General features: G+C 47.5%; 1 protein-coding gene across 7 annotated transcripts in view; it reads left to right on the top strand.

Annotated features, from left to right (window-relative positions):
• LAMA2 (laminin subunit alpha 2) overlaps nt 1–21,678 on the top strand; it is a 3,027,572-nt gene that overhangs the window by 2,150,823 nt on the left and 855,071 nt on the right. For all 7 annotated transcript variants that reach the window (XM_069607473.1, XM_069607470.1, XM_069607476.1 and 4 more), the window contains one exon: nt 809–943. In XM_069607473.1, coding sequence (XP_069463574.1) covers nt 809–943 — 135 coding nt within the window. The remainder of the gene's footprint in view (nt 1–808; nt 944–21,678) is intronic.

The following is a 21,678-nucleotide window of genomic DNA, read 5'->3' as shown; positions in this document are numbered from 1 at the left end:
CCTGCACTTTCCAATTCCATATTCCAGCAGGACAGATTCAGCCCTTCATCCTTCTGAGGTTGATACATTAAGTATCACTTCCTTTCATAGTAATAACTCCTATTTGCACAATGCTTAGATGCAGGAGGAGTCAGACATGAAGTGCTACACATAAAAATATGATATAATGGCAACTATTTCACCTCGATAATGGAAAATCTACGCCAACGTTGTGGAGTATTTTTAGAAAAAAATGATAGGCCTCAGGAACATAAAACATTAAATGCTACTCTAAATAAGTAGCGTGGGTTCTGTGAAATCCAATCTGCCTGCCTTTTATAGACAGATACTAATCTACAGCTGCAGCTTTGCATACATAGCACAATAACTTCATAGGGTGATTTCTGAAATTAAAGAAGGCTCCATGAACCCACTTTATTTTCTTTTCACACTGCCTCTGCCATCCTTGATCAGGGGTCTCAGAGGCAGTGCCACCAGAGGTCTCAAGGTGGTCACCAGGGGTCGCAGCTGCAGCCCCTGGTGATCCCTAAAAGAATGCTCACGCTTAACCAGCTGTGAGAAAGATTATCCCATCTCTGTGACTGTGATGAGAGAAGACTCCAAATGTTCATATTATTTTCATCGCGGTAGCATATATGATGTAGCGTTGTATGTGCAGGAGGTTGAAATAAGGTAAAAACCGGATATCAGGTTTGGTTTGCTGAAAGTTCACAAACACATAGGAATTGGCAGCCATTATCTTCAATCGAATTCTGTGTAGCTACGGGTTCAGAGTTACTGTTTTATTATATGTGTTTGTTTTTTACAGACATGTGCTCCTGGCTTCCATAGGCTGTCACCTGTAACCCCCAGCAGAAGACCCGGACCAACTCTGGGCACATGTGTACCATGCAAGTGTCATGGTCATGCAGACATGTGTGATCCTGAAACCTCCATCTGTCAGGTAAGAGCCCACAACAAAGGGTGAATCATAATACCTCTGCTATTATGTGGGTGTGCATGGGTATTGGGCAAATCCCTACCACTGTCAGTCAACCTTGTAACAAATAGGATGGGGTTGGGGATGTATGCTTTCATTTGTGCAGAATTCGCACTGCGTTTGGAAATTGCCATGCATCTGACATCATTATACACCCTTCTGAGCCAGCCCTGCAAGAAAGCAGCAGTTTTCAAACAAACCAAATACAGTGGGGGGTCGTCTCTCATACTTCAAGGGCCCACCCATGAGCCCCCTCATTTACTGTTAACTCGCCCCCTGAACACTCCCCACCTGAGGCACAAAAACTGGCAACCTTCGTCTCTTCTTCCTGTACCCTTCTTCCCTTTACTTCTGGGTCGCTCCTTTTTTTTATGTAGGTAGGGGCGCCCACGGAAGGAAGCCACCGTGTCACCCAAAAAGGGTTTCCGGTGCCTCCTCCCGGGAACGCCGGGAAGGGGAAAAAGCCAAAAGTCACAAAAAACCCCTAAACGACCTGCGTGACTCTCCTAAGTAATGAGCTGGTATGCTGGGAGAATGCAGTCGGCTGAAGCTGAATTCCGTGGTAGAAAGGATGATGATCCGGAGGAAAGTAGACAGTAAGTAGTACGGAATCTCACAAGGAGAACCAAGTCCATAGGTGAAGCACAATTAATAGGCAGTCCTTAAACAGGCCGGGATCTGGTACACGGGAGATCACAGAGGAAGGTATCCGAATCAGAAGAATCAGCAATCCAAGAAAACAGGCCTAGGTCTGGTACACAAGGAGGCAGGCAGGAGGAGGAAGAAAACAGGAAGGGGAAAAATAAGGAGGGGGACGGAAGCAGAGAAGGGACGGGAGAAGGAGGGTGGCGAGGAGAGAGGAAGGGAATATAGTAGAAGGAAAAAAGGGGCAGCAGGCAAGACAAGGGGAAGAGGACAAGGACCCGATAGAGATCGGGTACTACAGCAGTGAGTGCGAGCGAGGGAAGAGCAGGAAAAAAGGCAGACAGCACTAACGGAGGAAACCGGAAGCGTTGCAACGCGTACACAACCCGGAAGGAGCTGTATTTATACTCCGCGCATACGCACGGGCGGAGCTGCAGGTGGGCGTGACAGGCTACCAGCGTGCACGGCAGGATAATGTCCGCGCCACCAGCGGTTCCACAGGCGCCAAGTGCCACGCAGTATGACAGTTGCCCCCTCCCAAAGGACCCTCTCCCTGGTTTGTCTGGATGGTAAAAGTGGAACTTGCGCAACAGAGTAGGGGCAGAAATATGGGAGATGGGTTCCCAGGAATTCTCAGAGGAGGGGAAGCCCTTCCATCGTACAAGGTATTCTAGTCTGCCTCTACGATACCTGGAGTCGCATATTTGAGCTACCTCGTATTCTTCCGGAGTGGAATCCTGAGGAATAGCAACTCTCTGTTTGACGCCTCCAGGTATCAACATGAAAGGGCTTAAGCTGAGACGCATGGAAGACAGGATGAACTCTGTTCAGGCTGGTAGGGAGTTTAAGACGGAAAGCCACAGGGTTGATCCTTTGTACAATCTCATAAGGCCCTAAAAACTTCGGGGATAGCTTGGATGGATGGGCCCAACGAGGTAAGTATCTCGTAGAAAGCATTACTCTGGAACCAACCTCCCAACCTGGTACGGGTTGACGATGTCTGTTGGCTTGGGACCTATAGCGTTCCTGCGCTGCCTGAAGGCTTTCCCTAGCCTTCTTGTCTATCTCTCTAAGGCGGGTGAGTGAGGAATCTACAGATGGTATATTAGTAGAAAGACAGGAGACAGGAAGAATAGACCGGGGATGGTAGCCATAATTACAGAAAAAAGGACTAACTCCTAGAGCTGAGTGCACGGAATTGTTGGAGGAGAATTCGGCCAGAGCCAATAACGAGTGCCAGTTGTCTTGTTCGGAATTATTAAAACACCTTAAGTATTGTTCTAGAGTTCCATTTAGCCATTCAGTTTGACCATTAGACTGGGGGTGAAACCCCGACGTGAGAGCTCTTTCAATCCCCAGCCGCTCACAGAGAGCCTTCCAAAAATGAGGTGTATTGACTTCCCCTGTCAGAGATGATCTTAGAGGGCATACCGTGCAGTCTAAAGATGTCTTGGAGAAATACTTCGGCCATGTTGGCTGCAGTGGGAACTCCGGGCAAAGGGGAAAAGTGAGCCATTTTTGTAAATGAATCAACCACCACCATTATACATATGCACCCCTGTGAGATGGGGAGATCCACAATGAAATCAGTAGAGACTGAGCTCCAGGGGCCGTCAGGCACAGCACATGGTTCGAGTAATCCAATAGGTCGTTGACGAGGGGATTTACTTCGGAGGCAGATGATACAGGATTGAACATAACGATCCACGTCCTCCCTCATTCTAGGCCAGTAGAAGTGACGACGAAGGAATTCCAGGGTGCCTGTACCGCCCCGATGACCAGCAAGTTTTGTGTCGTGACACCAGTTCAAGGCCATCTTGCGAAAGGCAGGCGTGGGTAGGTAGAGTCTACCCTTGACCAGATAAAGACCATCTCTAATTTCGTACGCCAAGCCTTTGGGATGTCTCTACTTCAAAGCGCCCTCCCGATTCATCTTTTACCTGACTGAGGAACGTCAAAACCATTCCAATACTTCTGGGTCGGGGAAACATGTGTTCACGAGGAGACTCGGAATCGGGTAGGTAATCACAACGCCGTGAAAGGGAGTCAGCCAACACATTCATCTTTCCTGGGATATAAGTGATGTGAAAATCGAATTGGGCGAAGAAGTGAGCCCATCGGGCCTGTCGGGTGTTGTAGCACTCGAATTGCCTCAGGACTTGCAGGTTCTTGTGATCAGTTCGGATAATAAATGGATACCTGCCTCCCTGTAGGAGATGCCACCATTCCACACAAGCCGATTTCATTGCTAGAAATTCTCGTTCAATGACAGAGTAGTTTCTTTGACTGGCGTTAAGTGTCTTTGAGAAGTAGGCGACAGGATGCTCAACTCCCCGAACCTCTTGAAGAAGGACAGCTCCTATGGCAGCAGCAGAGGCGTCGGTCTCCAGGAAGAATGGCAGCTCCTGGTCAGGCTGTAGTAGTATGGGTGCAGCACAAAAGGCTTTCTTAAGATCCCCAAAGCTATCCTCGGCCTCAGCCGACCATCTGAACGGCTCAGAAGATTTCTTGAGGAGAGTAGTGATGGGCAGGATCTTCTGGGAGAAATTGGGAATGAACCTACGATAGAAGTTCACCAGACCCAGGAATCTTTGAATTTCTTTCACTGAAGAGGGTGAAGGCCATTCTAGGATGGATGACACCTTGTGGGGGTCCATTGAGATACCCTGACTGGACAAGATATAACCCAGATAAGGTATGGATGAAGCGGAGAACACACATTTAGCAAGTTTGACTGATAAGTGATTGTTCTTAAGCCTACGGAAAACTTCCTTGACATGTTCCTCGTGTTCTTTGGCATTGTTGGAAAATACTAGAATATCGTCAAGATACACTAGAGTTGTTTGGCACAACAAATCGGAGAACAGTCTGTCCATAAACCGTTGAAAAATAGAAGGGGCATTAACCAACCCAAATGGCATGACCTGATACTCAAAGAGCCCGAACGGAGTCCGGAAGGCAGTCTTCCATTCATCTCCTTTCTGTACTCGGAGAAGGTGGTAGGCGTTCCTTGAATCAAGCTTGGTAAACGTTGTTGCACCGTGGACGGCTTGTAAGATCTCAGTTATCAAAGGCATCGGATAACGATCCTTAACAGTGACTTTATTTAAGCCTCGATAATCAATGCAGGGTCTTAGGTCCTTGGAATCTTTTTTGGAAACGAAAAACAAGGAAGCTCCAGCAGGAGACTTTGAAGGTCGGATCAGCCTGTTGGCCATGTTACCGTCCAGATAACCTCTGAGAAATTGCTTTTCCTCCAGCGACGGAGGTAACATTCTGCCGAATGGTACTAAAGCTCCCGGAGTTAGTTTGATGCAACAGTCCTCAGGTCAGTGTGGAGGTAGTTCAATAGGTATCTTTTCTGTCACAACCTCTGAGAACTCCCTTAGGTAATGGGGCAAGCAATGGACAGACTTGGTCTCACAACTATTAGATGTCTTGACAGTTTCGAATCTTGGCTCGGGTAAACACTCAGCTCTACAGAATGAAGATTGAAAATTCAATAGATTTTTTGACCAGTCAATGCTGGGGTTGTGCTTGCGTAGCCAGCAGATTCCCAGAATGATGGGGAAGTGCGCGGCTCTGATGATGTCAAATACAATTCTTTCTGTGTGCTGTTGTATCGACAAGGTGAGTTCCTCGGTGGTGTGGGTGATCATGCCTGAGCTCAAGGGCTCACCATCCACTCCTTCAACCTTCTGGTCTTCCTGTTTGGCAATTCTTTTAAGACCTTTTTGTTTGGCCCAGTGAGTGTCGATGAAGTTGCCGGCAGCACCACAATCCAGTAGAGCTAATGTGGTCGCTTCTGTAGATTCTAGTTTGAGGGTAACAGTGAGCACCATAAGACAAGAGTCTTCAGGGATTTTGGGAGATGACACAGATAGAGAAGCGTAAGGACTTGGACCAGCCCCTCGGTAGTGAGTCCCAACACTTACCGAGGGCGAGCGTTTCCCAGCCTTCTGGGTGGAACCTCCGGACAGTCTTGTAACATATGAGTAGAAGCTCCGCAATACATGCACAGGCAGCCGTCCTTGCGCCGTTTGCGTTCCTCAGGGGTGAGTGGAGCACGCGCTGTCCCAATTTGCATGGGCTCCTCTTTGGAGGAGCGTGAGAAGGGTACAGAAGGAGACGGGTGTGTTTCCAGGAGAGGGAGAGCATTTGTCTTAGTCTTTCTTCTTTCCATCCGTCGTTCGGTCAGGCGGAAATCCATCCTGAGGGTAGCCGTAAGGAGTTCCGCAAAGGATACAGGTCTTTCTATCCTGGCTAGCTCATCCTTTAAGTCTTCTCTCAGGCCCACCGCCGAAAGATTGCATATTGAGCCCGCTCCTGCCACCCCGCTTCAGCTGCCACCTGTTTGAATGTTGTAATGTAGGTTAGCAGATCCGAATTCCCTTGACCGATGTCCAGCAGATCTTCTGAAGCCAAGTAGGTGCTTTCGGTACGTAGAAAGGTTTGTTGCATCAAACCCTTGAAAGCATCATAATCCTGTAAGACTGGATCCGGCAGGTTCACCAACGGAGTGGCCCATGCCAGGGCATTACCTGACATGTGTGTTATCATAAACCCCACCTTGGCATGGTCCGAGAAAAAGGTCTGAGGGCGGAATGAGAAGTGTAAATGGCATGCATCCAAAAACTCTTTTACCTTTTTTGGAGTGGCATCAAACTTGCCCGACACAAGGGGGAGTGGTGGAAGATCGGTGGAAGGTCGTTCTCTCTCCGTTATCCGTTGCTGTAGGGTGGCATTGGCAGCCTTGAGATTCTGCATTTCCACATTTAAGCTCTGGACTGCTGCTACAAGTTCCTGTACTTGCTGTGGCGTAGCCATTTCAACTTCAATTGGGCGTTGCAAACTGTCACCAGGATCGGTGATATCCTCGCCAGAGAACGTAGAATCCGATTCACCACTCTCCCCTAACTCCTCACCTTCGTCTCTTCTTCCTGTACCCTTCTTTCCTTTACTTCTGGGTCGCTCCTTTTTTTTATGTAGGTAGGGGCGCCCACGGAAGGAAGCCACTGTGTCACCCAAAAAGGGTTTCCGGTGCCTCCTCCCAGGAACGCCGGGAAGGGGAAAAAGCCAAAAGGCACAAAAAACCCCTAAGCGACCTGCGTGACTCTCCTAAGGAATGAGCTGGTATGCTGGGAGAATGCAGTCGGCTGAAGCTGAATTCCGTGGTAGAAAGGATGAGGATACGGAGGAAAGTAGACAGTAAGTAGTACGGAATCTCACAAGGAGAACCAAGTCCATAGGTGAAGCACAATGAATAGGCAGTCCTTAAACAGGCCGGGATCTGGTACACGGGAGATCAGAGGAAGGTATCCGAATCAGAAGAATCAGCAATCCAAGAAAACAGGCCTAGGTCTGGTACACAAGGAGGCAGGCAGGAGGAGGAAGAAAACAGGAAGGGGAAAAATAAGGAGGAGGGACGGAAGCAGAGAAGGGACGGGAGAAGGAGGATGGCGAGGAGAGGAAGGGAATATAGTAGAAGGAAAAAAGGGGCAGCAGGCAAGACAAGGGGAAGAGGACAAGGACCCGATAGAGATCGGGTACTACAGCAGCGAGTGCGAGCGAGGGAAGAGCAGGCAAAAAGGCAGACAGCACTAACGGAGGAAACCGGAAGCGTTGCAACGCGTACACAACCCGGAAGGAGCTGTATTTATACTCCGGGCCATGTAAGCGCGCATACGCACGCACGGGCGGAGCTGCAGGTGGGCGTGACAGGCTACCAGCGTGCACGGCAGGATAATGTCCGCGCCGCCAGCGGTTCCACAGGCGCCAAGTGCCGCGCAGTATGACAGCACCTCTGTTCTCACACCGCCTGGACCAACCCTACTGCGGCGGTCCACTTCTAGTGGCGACTTGCACCGAGATTAGTCCGGTCTCACTAGAGTGCTCCTCCTCAGTCACAGAGCCATGTGAAGGAAATAGTTCTATTCCTTAACCCTTTCTTCAGGGTAGCAGACTCCCATGTGGAGTGCTTGTGCACCCTTGCCTTGAGCTGGATTGTTGGCCCATATCCTTGGCAGTGTACTGCTACCTTACACCATGTGCCCTGGGTAGGGAAACAAAGGCATTCTGAGTGGGGAAAGCTACTGCACTGCTGACCCCTGCAGAGACCAGGGCCTCTGCTTGGTCACCCGCCCTATTGGTGGTGATGCATCATCACGGGTTATAAAGGAGATGCATTGAACAGGTCCTCTACACGGCACAGACAGCACATGGGGACTTATCCAGGAGTCCTCTACTGGGGGAGTCTGATGTTATGGGGATTCCCTCAAAAGAAGGTTCTCGATGGGCATTCTGGGTGGAGAGATTAGAAATGTACTTGATGGCTACAAGGGAAGACGATGGCATGTCAAAATGTTCCACTCTGTTGTGCATGGCGGGCTCATCAGTACAAATGATCTTCGAGACCCTCTATAACAACATGCGGCAACATTATCCCTGGCCAACTATTTGAGCTCCTTGGCGATCACAGATTATAAATGGTTTTTACTGAGCAGTACCAAACATAAGGAAGATGAAACGCCGGATGCATATCACGCCACGCTTAGGCAATTGGCACTCACAGGTGAGCTGCATGAGCACGCGTTATAGGGCGGTTTCTCCTGGAAATAAAAATACTGGGTAACCCAGTCGTCTGCCTGAGAAAATGGTGCCGCTGGGCTGCGCCCACGAACTAGCTACACAGGGGGCCTCACGTACGGACAAGTCACGTGTTTCTTTATAGCAGCAGAAGGAAATTGTTTCAAAGTCAAGTTCCATAGACGGCCCAAGTTGCAGATGCTGGCAACGCCATTGAATCCCTGGAACTACTATGGGGGCACATTCCCACATGCTGGTAACTACGGCTTAAAGTGGGTTAAGAAATCGAGGGGGGGCCCTCATTTGAGGGTGTGGCTTATGGGATGGGCGTGGCCTAAAAAAGTACTCAAACCATGGAAAGGTATGCAAACAAAAATATAAATGCTATATATATATATATATATATTACACACACACCGGTGAGATAGCTCAGTGGGTTGAGCGCTCGCTGCGATCTGCAGGTCGTAGGTTCCAATCCCGGCAAGCCAAACTCAGCCTTTCATGCTTCCGAGATCGATAAATGAGTACCAATTTCAGTTGGGTTTTATTGTATGTAAATATGTGCTCTGTAAAGCGCTTTGGATAAAGGCACTATATAAATAACACATCATTATCATTATATATTTGTCTGCATACCTTACTATGATTTGTGTTCTATGCAAGCCATCTTTTATAAATATCTGTTATAAAAGGTGGCTTGCAAAGTACACAAACCATAGTAAGGTAAGCACATAAATATATAAATGCTTACTTTTATATATTTCTTTTTGTGCCTTACTATCTTTTGTGTACTTCAAGGTGGCTTGAATAGTACACAAACCATAGTAAGGTACGCACACAAATATATAAGATTTATATATTTATGTGCGTACCTTATGGTTTGCATACTTTTCAAGCCCTCTTTTTTTAAAATTTCTATGTTTATAAAATGGCTTGAAAAGTGCACAATTCAAGCCAATTGTTATAAAGCTTTGATGACGGACAAAGCCCGATTTATCCGTCGGCAAAGCTTTATAAAAGATGGCTTGAATTGAGTATGTTTCAAGTCATCTTTTAACAACCTTGAAATATTTCATGGAATCCCCAGACGCCTCTGTGACCTGGGGAAACAACGGGACAGTAACTTCCTCTGGTGACCCCTCGCGCAAGGGGTCACCAGAGGAAGTTAGTGTCTGACAGAAGTGTCAGCCAGCTACAGCGATGCTGTGGCTGGCTAGCACTTCAGTCAGCTCGCCTCACTTAATGGCGGGCGCATCTCCCGTTGCGGCTGTGGCAGCGGCAGGATAATGCGTCCCACCAAAATTGTGTTGGGACCGGGGGGCACACTTAAAGCACTGCTGGTAATTGCCATGCAAAGTTTCAGATTTGTGAGAGATGTAGGAAACTCAACAACAATTGCTCAACAGAGACCCAAAGGTATAGCCAACACAAAGTGTCCCACTTCACCTCAAATCTCACCTGTTTATCTTTTGAAGTCTTGGTTGGGGTTTTTACTTTCTTCCTGACGACTCGGGTTTTGTATAAACACGGGCGAGTGTCTTCTGTAGACAGTGTGCAGGTAGGTATCCGTCCGTAGATATGCAGGCATTCAGAACTCCAGGAAGGATCAGGTAAGAAGTTCCGAGAGGAAGGAAACCAGGAAGGAACTATAAACTTGTACAGTTAGCAGGTAGGGTACGAGTGCACAATGGCCCGGGAAAGGACCCCAGGGAGGAGGTGGAGGACTGGTTCACAAACTGGAAGCGCGCATGCAGCCAGTATCTACCTGGAAAGATTAGTAAGCGCTAACAAGGGAGATAGCACGGGGAAGAGGAAAAGTTTGACACACACTTGCTGGAAGTTCAGAAAGGTAGCGTTGAGACATGCAGAGCTGCGGGGACGCGTCTATTTTCTAGGAGATGGCAAATCCGCGGAAACACTAGAGCAGTACCTTTGCACTGGCGTCGGCCATGTTGGAATTATGCTCAAAAGGATGTTGCAGCATCTTATGGACCACGTAGTCCAGAAAGGGCTGAAACAGCGAATCATGACAGCATGCCCCCTCTTAAACTGTGATCCACCTGATTTGCCTAGATGGATTAAGTGGAATCGCCGTAGCAAATTGGGGGACATTCATGTTGGACATTGGTTCCCAAGTACGTTCGCTGGGTGGATATCCTTTCCATTCAAATAAATATTGCAGTGGACTCCTTCTATATCTGGAATCACAAATCCTGGAAACTTCATATTTAACTTGCTCATTGTTAAGTACGGGGGTAGGTCGAGGAGTAGTCCTGGTGGTTTGAGAATAAGGTTTAAGCAAGGATGTGTGAAAAACGGGATGGATCTTCTTCCATGAATTTGGTAATTGTAGTCGGAAGGCTACAGGGTTAATGATCTCTTTTATCGTAAAAGGCCCATAGAAACGTGGCGCCAACTTGTTGGCTCTTAGGTGTCGAGGTAAGAGTCTAGAAGAAAGCCAGAGCTTGCCACCGATGGCATACATTGGACCGGGTCTCCTCCTGGTATCAGCATATCGTTTGACATCCATCCTGGCCTTTTCCAAATGTCCTTTCATATCTTTGTGTACAGTGACCAAATGCTCCATCCAGGAATCAACCGATGGAACCGGGGTGGAGTGAGGCAGGAGTGTAGGCAGAGCAGATGGATGGAATCCTTGAGAGCAAAAGAAAGGACTGGTCTTAATGGTAGAATGGTCAGAGTTGTTATCGGCAAATTCAGACACTGGAATCAACACAGACCAATCATCCTGGACCTTGTAGGCAAAGCATCGTAGGTATTGTTCAAAAGTCTAATTTACTTGTTCGGTTATCCTGTTGGTTTGAGGATGATATCCTGAAGATACAGCACGTTGAATACCCAACATTTTGCACAAGTACTTCCAGAAATGAGAAATATATTGAGGTCCGCGGTCAGAAATGATTTTGGAAATGAGGCCATGAAGTCTGAATATGTGGCTTAAGAAAATTCCTGCCATTTCTTGTGCTGATAGTAGCTTCTCCAAGGGAATGAAATGGGCCATATAGGAGAACAGGTCGATGGTAACCATGATGGTTGTGAAGCTCTTGGACGGAGGTAATTCCACAATGAAGTCGGTGGCAATTATCTCCCAAGGTTGATCCGATAATGCAGGTTGATGCAGAAGACCAGCTGGTTTTTTAGTGTCACACTTATTCTGATTGCAGACAGCACAGGCTTGGATGTATGCTCTTATATCATCGCCCGTTCTGGGCCACCAAAAGTTCTTCTGAAAGAGTTGCTGTAATTCCCTGATGTCCAGAATGGAAGGTATCATGACAGAGGTTTGTTATCTTGGATCTCAAATCTTATGTAGGTATAACCAGACACTTGTCCTTGAAAAGGTAACCATCTTTAGCAGTGAGAAACAATCTGTACATCCCAGTGTATTCCTTCCAAAGATCAGAGAATGGGGTCTCTGTGCGGATGTTATCCAATAGAGAATTGGTCTGGGCAATAAAAACCAACTCAGGAAACATCTTCGGAAGGGCACAGGTTTCATCAGGTTCATCATCGGGACGTCTGGATAATGCATCGACTATTATGTTGGTTGTTCCTGGTACATGGTGTATGTGAAACTGGTATTGGGTGAAAAAGAAGGCCCAGCGAGCCTGACTACAGTTTCAACACTCCAGGGACTGAAGGATCTGTAAATTCCGATGATCAGTTTGAACGTGTACAGGAAACTTGTCACCCAAGAGCAGATGACATCATTCAGTAAAAGCCTGTCGGATGGCAAGCAATTCCTTCTCCAGTACTGAGTAATGTGTTTTGCTAGAACTCAATGTACAAGATAAATATGCAATGGGATGTTCTTTCTTGTCTTCACATTCTTGTTTTAGAACTGCCCCTATGGCATAATCCGAGGCATCAGTTTCCACCATGAAGGGTTTGTTGATGTCAGGTTGAGCCAGGATGGGTCTTTGAGTGAATCTTTGTTTTAGTTCTTGAAAGGCGGATTCTTGGTCTGTCGACCAGTTGAAAGGAACATCTTTCTTCAGCAATGCAACTATAGGCTGTACAATGGCAGAAAATATAGGGATGAATTTCCTATAAAGGTTTGCAAGTCCAAGGAAGGATTGTATTTGTTTCATGGATGTGGGAGCCGGCCATGAAAGGATGGAGTCATCTTTGGCAGGATCCATTTCAATTCTTTGAGGACCTAAGACGAAACCCAGATAATGAACAGTAGGAACATGGAAAATATACTTCTCTGGCTTAGACAGCAGTTTATTCTCTCGTAAGCGTTGTAAGACCAGAGACACATGTTCTTGATGTAGTATGGGATCCTTGGAATAAATCAGAATGTCGTCCAGATAGATAACAAAAAGGAATAGCATGTCTGAGAATACGCTCTCCATAAAGCACTGAAAAACTGCTGGAGCGTTGGTTAAGTCGAACAGCTTCACTAGGTATTCGAAATGTCCGAAGGGTGTCCTGAAGGCAGTCTTCCACTCATCGCCTTCCTTTATTCGGATCAGATGGTACGCGCCTCGTAGATCAAGTTTGGTAAAGATAACGGTGCCGCATACTGCTTCCAGGATATCTGAAATGAGCAGCAATGGAGAACGGTCCTTATGAGTGCACTGATTAAGACCCCGGTAGTCCAGGCAGGGTCGGAGATCCTTGGTATCTTTCTTGGGTACAAAAAATAAGGATACCCCTGCAGGGGACTAAGAAGGGCGAATGGTTCCATTGGCGGGATTGCTGTCCAAGTATTCACGTAGAGCTCTTTTCTCAGGTTCAAAAAGTATGAACATCCTTCCAAACGGTATAACTGCAGATTCCTCAGTGTTGATAGCACAGTCTTCGGGACGATGGGGAAGTAATGCTTGAACAGTATTTGATGAGAATACATCTGAGAATTGTTGGTATTTCTCCGGCACCTGGGTAATGTTGGACACACTAATGGATGATTTATTTGAATCCAGGGTTTCTGAGGAAATGGGTTGCATATCCTGGGACAAGCAATGTGATAGACAATTTTCTGAGCCTAGAAACAAGGAACCTGCTGCCCAGTTGATATAGGGGTTGTGTTTTTGGAGCCAAGGCATGCCTAAAACCATCGGGTAATGGGCTGCTTTTGTTATGTCAAAATGCAGTGTATCCTGGTGGTTGTTTATCGATAGTAGCAGTTCCGTAGTTTGCCGAGTTATGGTCCCGAAGATAATGGTTTCCCATCGATTCCTTCGACTGCCTGTATGATGTCCTTGGAATCTCGGGGAATATGGTGTTTCAGAGCCCACTCATGGTCCAGAAAAATACCCATTGCTCCACAATCTACCAGGGCCAGGACGTAGTGCTTCTCCTTATTGGTGGTTGACAGGAACACCTGAAGAATCATCAAGGTATTTGAATGTTGACTGATTTCGCTTGGAGAAGCTTCGGAGCATGTACCTTTCTTCCGAAGCTGAGCTCCATTCGAGATCGGGAGCTGGCTTTTCCCGAACGCTAAGGTGGAGCTATTGGGCAATTAATTACAAGGTATTTGTCAGAAGCACAATACACACAGAGTCCAGTATTGATTCAAGGAGTTCTTTGCTGTGGAGAAATGGGTCAGCGTAAAGAACCAAGTTGCATAAGCTCAGGATCTGGCGAGTGGGTAGGATCTGTCTCCTTCGGACTAGGATAATCCAAGGGAACCCTTGCTGGTAATGACTGTCTTTTTCTTTTCTGCCTTTCTTTCCTGGATACGGAAGTCAATTTGTAAGGACAAATCCAACAGAGCCTGAAAGGAACTTGGGCGGGCCACTCTGGCCAGTTCATCCTTGATCACGTCATTCAATCCTCGATGAAATAACGTCAAACAAGCTTCTGGAGTCCAATCTGCCTCCTTGGCCAATTGTTTGAAGCGGCTAACATAAAACAAGATATCTTGAGTGTCTTGTTGGAATTCCAATAATTTCTCTTGAGCACTGTATACTTGTTCTGGGTGGTCAAACATGGTTTTAAAGGCATCCACAAATCCTTCATAGTTGTCCAGGAGCGGGTCTCCTGAATTTGCTAAAGGAGTTGCCCAGGCCAATGCATTTCCAGAAAGATGAGAGATTATGAATCCCACTTTAGCCCTGGGTCTAGAGAAATAGTATGGTTTGAAGGTAAAGTGCACTAGACATGAGTCAAGGAAGGAACGTAGTGCCTTGGTGGTTCCATCGTATTTGTCCACTATGCCCCCAACCATGGCACTTTCATGGAATGCCGAATCCCTGGATAGCAAAAGCTGTTTCAATGCTGCATTTTAGGCTTTAAGGTTCTGCACTTCAGTTGTGAGCTCTTGCATTCCTCTCATGAAGTCCTGAACAGCGCCCTCCATATTTGTATCAATATCAAATCCTTGATGTTTCAAACTGACACACTTCGCCTCGAATCTCACCTGTTTATCTTTTGAAGTCTTGGTCAGGGTTTTTTCTTTCTTCCAGACGGCTCGGGTTATGTATAAACACGGGCGAGTGTCTTCTGTCGCCAGTGTGCAGGTAGGTATCCATCCGTAAATATGCAGGCGTTCAGAACTCCAGGAAGGATCAGGTAAGTCCCGGGAGGAAGGAAACCAGGAAGGAACTGGAACTTGTACCGTTAGCAGGTAGGGCACAAGTGCACAATGGCCCAGGAAAGGACCCCAGGGAGGAGGTGGAGGACTGGTTCACAAGTGGGAAGCACGGATGCAGCCAGTATCTGCTTGGAAGGATTAGTAAGCGCTAACAAGGGAGATAGCACGGGGAAGAGGAAAAGTTTGACACGCACTTGCTGGAAGTTCTGAAAGTAGCGTTGAGACGTGCAGAGCCGCGGGGCGCATCTATTTTCTAGGAGATGGCAAATCTGCGGAAACACTAGAGCGGTACCTTTGCACTGGCGTCGGCCATGTTGGAATTATGCTCGAAGGATGTTGCGGCGTCTTATGGACCACGTAGTCCAGAAAGGGCTGAAACGGCGAATCATGACAGAAAGAGGGAGAGCTGAGGTTGCACAAAAGAAGTCTAAAGGATTACATGTCTTAATAACAAATTAACTAATAACAAATTAAAATATAACGAAAGAAAGATAACAAAAAATAACAAATATATTTTTTTGCCCCCCCCCCAAGTGCTCGTTTTCCCAAGCTAAAAACCCACCCCAACCGCTTCACCACAAGATTTAACCCTTTACCCCACCCCCACATACATTTTCGTTATTGTTGTCATTATTTATTTTTCGTTATAAATTCAATTTGTTTATTTTTTGTTATAAAGACTGTATAACGTCTAAAGGAGCATTGCAGGTGGATAAAGATGAGATATTTTTTCATCTCAGCAGTCCCAGGAGCAGGATGAAGATGCAGGAGATAGCCCCCAAAGCATGGTACACGTTCCAGGAAAAGACACAGCTGTATTGATTGACGCAGGTGAATCGGTTTGTCATGCCGCATTCCCATTCCTGAATAATATGCAAGACTGAGTTGCTGTCCCCCATGAAAGCAAGGATATATTGCTTGGGGCACCAAGCCAATATACATTGAAGGGTCATTCTTGGCACAGATTCCCCATGGATAAAAACGGTGCGCTCCGGATTCTATGTCACAGAAATTGGTGAGGACGCTCATCTAGGTTGTGACAAGAGGAGGCACTTCAGGTAGTGTACTTCGCATTCAGAGTGTATAAGAAAATGTGGCTAGTCTCATTGGCAGACAAAAGGCACTATTTAAAAGCATGGTATACCTGAAGGGTCAACCCATAAGGTTGAGCATCACCAAGACCATGCAGCAAGAAGCTTTAAAACACAGAAGAGTGCCATTTCACCTAAGGGACAAAGTGGAGCAAGAACTGGATACTATGTAAGAAGAAGACATAATTGGAATGGGTGACTGACATTGTAATCGCAGCAAAGCCAAAAGAGCCGGTATCTGTATGCAGCCAAATAACATGTGCCTCTCAAACAAGGCTACAAAACGGGAACAATATGTATTGCCCACCATCGAAGATGGGGTGGCAGATCTTATGGGAACAGCCTTCTACTATGACATAGCTCTCAATGCAGGATACCTTCAGGTGGCCCTGCATCCTAACTCTTGATATATCACTACATCCAATACATGTACAGGACTCTGACATGCAAGAGACTTAGCTTTGGGATATTTTAGGCAGCTGATGTCGTCCAGAGGTCCATCAGGAGTGTGTTGATGGACATCCCTGGATTATTAAATATAAGTGACCACATTGTGTACATGCATCTACTGAATGCCTTGGAGGCATGTTGGCACCCAACTGCAAGAGCAGGGTTTGACCCTCCACAAGGAGACGTGTGAGTTCACATTTTTATGCAGATGATTCTCATATCTTTGTCTCTTTTTCCTCTTTCTCAGACCATCTCTAACTGTCTTCTGGACATCCAATCCTGGACGAACTCTCATTTCTTTCATCTGAAAAAAAGACTGAAATCCTATTCATCCCGGCTCTACGATACTACCTGCCCTCTCTCCTACATCCATTCTTTTCCTCCTTCCTCTCTTCCTTTCCCTACTTCTGCTCAAATCCTAGGTGTTGTTTCTGATTGCCCACCCTCCTTTACACTTCACATTGCTAGCATGTCCCTGTTCTGTCATTTCCAACTCTTTAATATTCCTAAAGCCCGTCCCTTTCCCACATTCCATGCCACCAAACTCCTTATTAATGCTTTCGTTTTTTCTCATCTTGATTATTGCTACCGCCTTCTCGTGGGTCTTCCTGACTCTCACGAAGCCCCTCTTCGTTCTGTCTTTGTTTCCTGCACTCACGCTGTATGCGGAATTTCTCCTTCTGCTATTATGAAGACCTTAAACTCCCTTTGTTGTATATCTTTTCAATCTCGTCTTCTGTTTCACTTTCTTTGCATCACTTTTAAATGTCTTTATGGACTTGCTCCTCCCTACCTTTGTTCTCCTGTTTCTTTGTATGTTCCTCTTCACTCCTTTGGTCTCAATATCACTTTCAACTGTTCCTAGGCCACCCTGTGCCCAATTTCGATCTTTTTTGCTCTTGGATCCCAAACTTTGGAATTGCCTGCCGCTCTTTCACACACAACTCAAAACTCATCTACTTTCTAATACGTCTTCATTTTTCTCTCTTTAGTTTTTTATGTTAACGCTTCATACATTTTTACTCATTCTATGTGTCTGGTGCTTCGGTGAATACAAATACAACAAAGGGTTATCAGGAGTTGGCAAAGACCAGGGTGATGCTATGGGTGAAGATCTGGCTTCCCTATCTGGAGTCTCAAGACACATTTCTGCATGATCTCGTTGACCTGTGTCAGGCTTCACATCTGGCTTTGCAGCCTCCACCCATTCAGTCCCTGGCCCGGAGTGATGAGCCCTGGACACACCTGAGTATGGACTTTGGCACTATGGGTCAGGACCAACATTTCCTGGTCATCATAGGCCAATGGTTGCGATACCCATAAGTTGGGGTCATCTGCTTAACGGCCGCCTGAGTAAGCTAAACTGGCTTCGAAGAAAATCTTTGCGACTATGGTCTGCTAAAAGAAGTCAAAACCCCTTTTTCAGGGGAGAGATTTCCATGAGGTTTTTGTGTTTAAACATCAGGCCTTGCTGTATAACACCAAATGGCTAAGATCCAACAGAGATGCTGACTGCTTTATGCAGACCTAGATCCAACAGAGATGCTGACTGCTTTATGCAGACCTAGATCCAACAGAGATGCTGACTGCTTTATGCAGACCCAGATCCAACATAGATGCTGACTGCTTTATGCGGACCCAGATCCAACAGAGATGCTGACTGCTTTATGCAGACCCAGATCCAACAGAGATGCTGACTGCTTTATGCGGACCCAGCTCTAACAGAGATGCGGACCCAGATCCTCAACAGAGATGCTGACTGCTTTATGCGGACCCAGATCCAACAGAGATGCTGACTGCTTTATGCAGACCCACATCCAACAGAGATGCTGACTGCTTTATGCGGACCCAGCTCTAACAGAGATGCGTTTAAACATAGTGTTTAAACATCAAGCCTTGCTGTATAACACCAAATGGCTAAGATCCAACAGAGATGCTGACTGCTTTATGCGGACCCAGATCCAACAGAGATTCTGACTGCTTTATGCAGACCCACATCCAACAGAGATGCTCACTGCTTTATGCGGACCCAGCTCTAACAGAGATGCGGACCCAGATCCCCAACAGAGATGCTGACTGCTTTATGCAGACCCAGATCCAATAGAGATGCTGACTGCTTTACGCGGACCCAGATCCAACAGAGATGCTGACTGCTTTATGCAAAAGATTTTACGAATTGCCAGAGGACAAGGCACTTGCATCCACAGAGCCCCATATTCGTCCCTTCGGGGGTACTGCAACACTCCCCACTCGAAGGCTCTCATGGGACAATGTCTCAGGAGCACCTCTCTGCCATTAAAACCTAGAATGCGGCACTATTGAAAATGGCGACCTGGCCAAACCGAATGCAGTGTGTGTCGGCTCTCCACTCCAGCCACCCACCTGGGCATGTCCTCTCGGGAATAATGATATGATATGTTATTTATAATGTGCTTAATACCCAGGGGTTTCTAAGCACGGACCCGGGGATCGAACGTGTGGTGCTCATGTAGTCTTGCTTCCAAGGGGAGCATGTTGCCCCTGAGCTATCCTCAGGGCAGTTTCTAGCCAATTTGATGCCCAGGGCGAAACACTAGATTGCGCCCTCCCACCCCCCTGAATGGCACAGATCACTCCCAAACTACTCCTCTTAACACACAACAAAACCCTCTCAATATCAATGAATCGTTGCTACACAAATGAAGCTGCTTTCATTACATTGTAATTCAAGTACTTTACAGAAGAAATCTAATGTGAAAACAAAGCTGCTGTGCCCAAGTAAATGGTTCTTCTGCCACCTGCTCTTAACGAAGGCCTTGCCTGAACGCAGCTTCAAACTGCCCATACTGGCAAACTGTGGTGTAAACAGCCTGCCACGGTCAGAGGGCCCACTAACCACTTCCACTGTGTTGCAGGTGTTCCATTGGAACCACCTCACCTGTATTTTGGAAGGGGTAACACTAGACTAACCAAATGAATTGTTTTCTGGTAGGTTATCATTCAAAGGTGGACAGTCTGGTACACTCATATTGTACTCTCTCAAAATGCCCTTATTAAAGAGGGAAAGGGGACAAATGGCACCAATGAGTGTTCCTGTTTGCTTTGCATTAAATCACAGAGCCTTTCGAGGGGATTGGGTCCTCCAACGTATTCCATATCTATGACAGTAATCACCACAGCTGTGCTGCTTCGGAAAATCTTTCGGCATCTGCGTCCTGCATCGATGACGTCGATATGCCATCCTCGAGGGCCTCCGTCGAGCCGACGTCACCGGATGTTATAAGTAGGACGCACAACGCCTGTAGCCTCAGTTCTGTTTTTTCCGCGAACGTGTTCACTTCAGAGATCTCGGCGCGCCTCGATTCTACTGAATCCTGTTCTTTCAGTTCTTCTAACCTGTTTCTTCATTGCCATCGAATATGATGTCTTCGGCTTCTTCCACCCCGCGGTCCGGGTTTAAGAGGTGTTGGGTTTGTGGGTCCAAGATGTCCCTTAAGGATACACACGACGCTTGCTTCTGGTGCCTCGAGGAGGACCATGATACGGACGACTGTGTCGACTGCCAATTGCTCACTTTGAAGGCCTTCCGGGAGTGTAAGAAGAAGCTGTCGGTCGGTAAGGTGGCCAAGCCCCGGAAGTCGCGTTCCACTGGTCTTTCGATGGATGATTCGAGGGTCGACATCATCGTCGTGAGTCCGGGGGTTCTCAGTCTGGGAGTCGGTCCCGCCATTCCTCTGCCTCTTCAAGGCACTCCAGGAAGCGCCGTCACAGGTTGCCTTCCCCGTCCTCTTCCGAGGACTCCGCCCGTCAGCGGGTAGCTTGTCCCAACAAGCATTCCACTCCGGAGGAATGGGATTCGTTCCGAAAGGAGATGTTGGTGATTTTTCAATCGCAGGGCTCCGGTCTGGCCGGACCGTCTGAGGACACCGGTCGAGGCCACGCTAGAGACACTGCTCCTCCGCCTTTGGGCTCGAGCAGTCGTTGCGACCACCGGGCGCCTTCGAGGATGGTCGCTCTAGGCATGCCCGTTCCAGGTCCCGGTTCTCGACGCCATCGAGACCGCGGGACTCTGTGAAGTCTTCGAAGAAGACATCGACGCCGGCGGCGCCGAGGTCGTTGACGGACTCTCTCGAGGCCCTGTCTCTGAGGAATTCGTCGATGCCATCGACGCCTAGGCTGTCGAGAGACACGCTCGGGGCTCCGCCCTCGAGGCCTGTGTCGATGCCGTCGAAGCTGTCGGCGCCGCGCTCGACGTCGATGCCCATTCCCTCGACGCCTTTCGAGGCAGCCTTATCGGAGGTACCTGGTGGCACCCACAAGAAAGGCGATGGCTAAGGCTAAACATGTCTTTGTGCCTTTTTCTGTACCCTCTTTCCAGCATCTAGATTATATTTCTGAGGTGGATGAGGGGTCTGAGGAAGGTGAGGTTCCTGCATTGGTTCCTGATGACATTGTTTGTGGTCACAGTCAACTTGAGGACCTGTGTCAGTCGCTGCACAATGCCAGTGGTCTAGACACCTCTATGGAGGTGGAGTTTGGTAGGCCAGAGCCTGGCACTCATGCCGAATCTTCATATCGGCGCCTCATGTCGAGGGTCTCTGAATACCTGGGTTGGTATGCCCTCCCTGGGGATTTTCAGCAGGATGACTCCATCTGACCCGGTGCTGTCATTCCATATGGCCTTGCAGGGAAGGGTGGCTGCGGCTTGGACTTCTCCGGATAGTCTCCCGGCAGTGAGCAAGCCCTTGCTGAAGAAATATCGCCCAGCCAGTGGCGACCCCTGCTACTTGACAACGCACCCTACTCCGGAGAGTTTGGTGGTGCAGGCGGCTACGGCCCTCGCAAAGCAGGCGTCGTACCCTAACATCCCCCTTGATAGGGACGACAAACGTTTTGACGGCTGGGCGAAGAAGGTATTTTCTTCTGGGGGTATGGCGCTTCAGGCTGCCAACTCAGTTTGTGCCTTGTCTCGTTTCACGCACACTCTGTGGTAGTGTATTTTCCTAGCGGCTGATCATATTCCTGAAGGGGAGGAACGGGATGGTTTCCTTGCTATCGTGCAGGATGGCAAGGACGCCATGTGTGAATCCGTTCAGTCAGGTCTGGACATGTTTATTTTTTTAAACTTTTTATTAATTTTATTCAAACCAAACAACAATACAAACAAACCTAACACACAGTGCAGTTTACAACAGTTCCATTAAACACCATTTGTAGTTCTATTTTTGCCACTGCTCCCCTAGTCCCACCCTCCATTATGAGATTATTTGTACTTGGCATTCAGTATCTGCTACATGTGTTTCACTACCCTCGGTGTAACGCTCACCTGATTCTCGCAAAGGCGCCGGTCTTGACTGGGCGACTACCGTATCTTCAAAGGTGAT

The sequence above is a fragment of the Ambystoma mexicanum genome, chromosome 4q, assembly GCF_040938575.1.
Source record: "Ambystoma mexicanum isolate Mex_15411 chromosome 4q, UKY_AmexF1_1, whole genome shotgun sequence".
Lineage (NCBI taxonomy): Eukaryota > Metazoa > Chordata > Amphibia > Caudata > Ambystomatidae > Ambystoma > Ambystoma mexicanum.
This window is presented reverse-complemented; position numbering and strand designations above follow the sequence as displayed.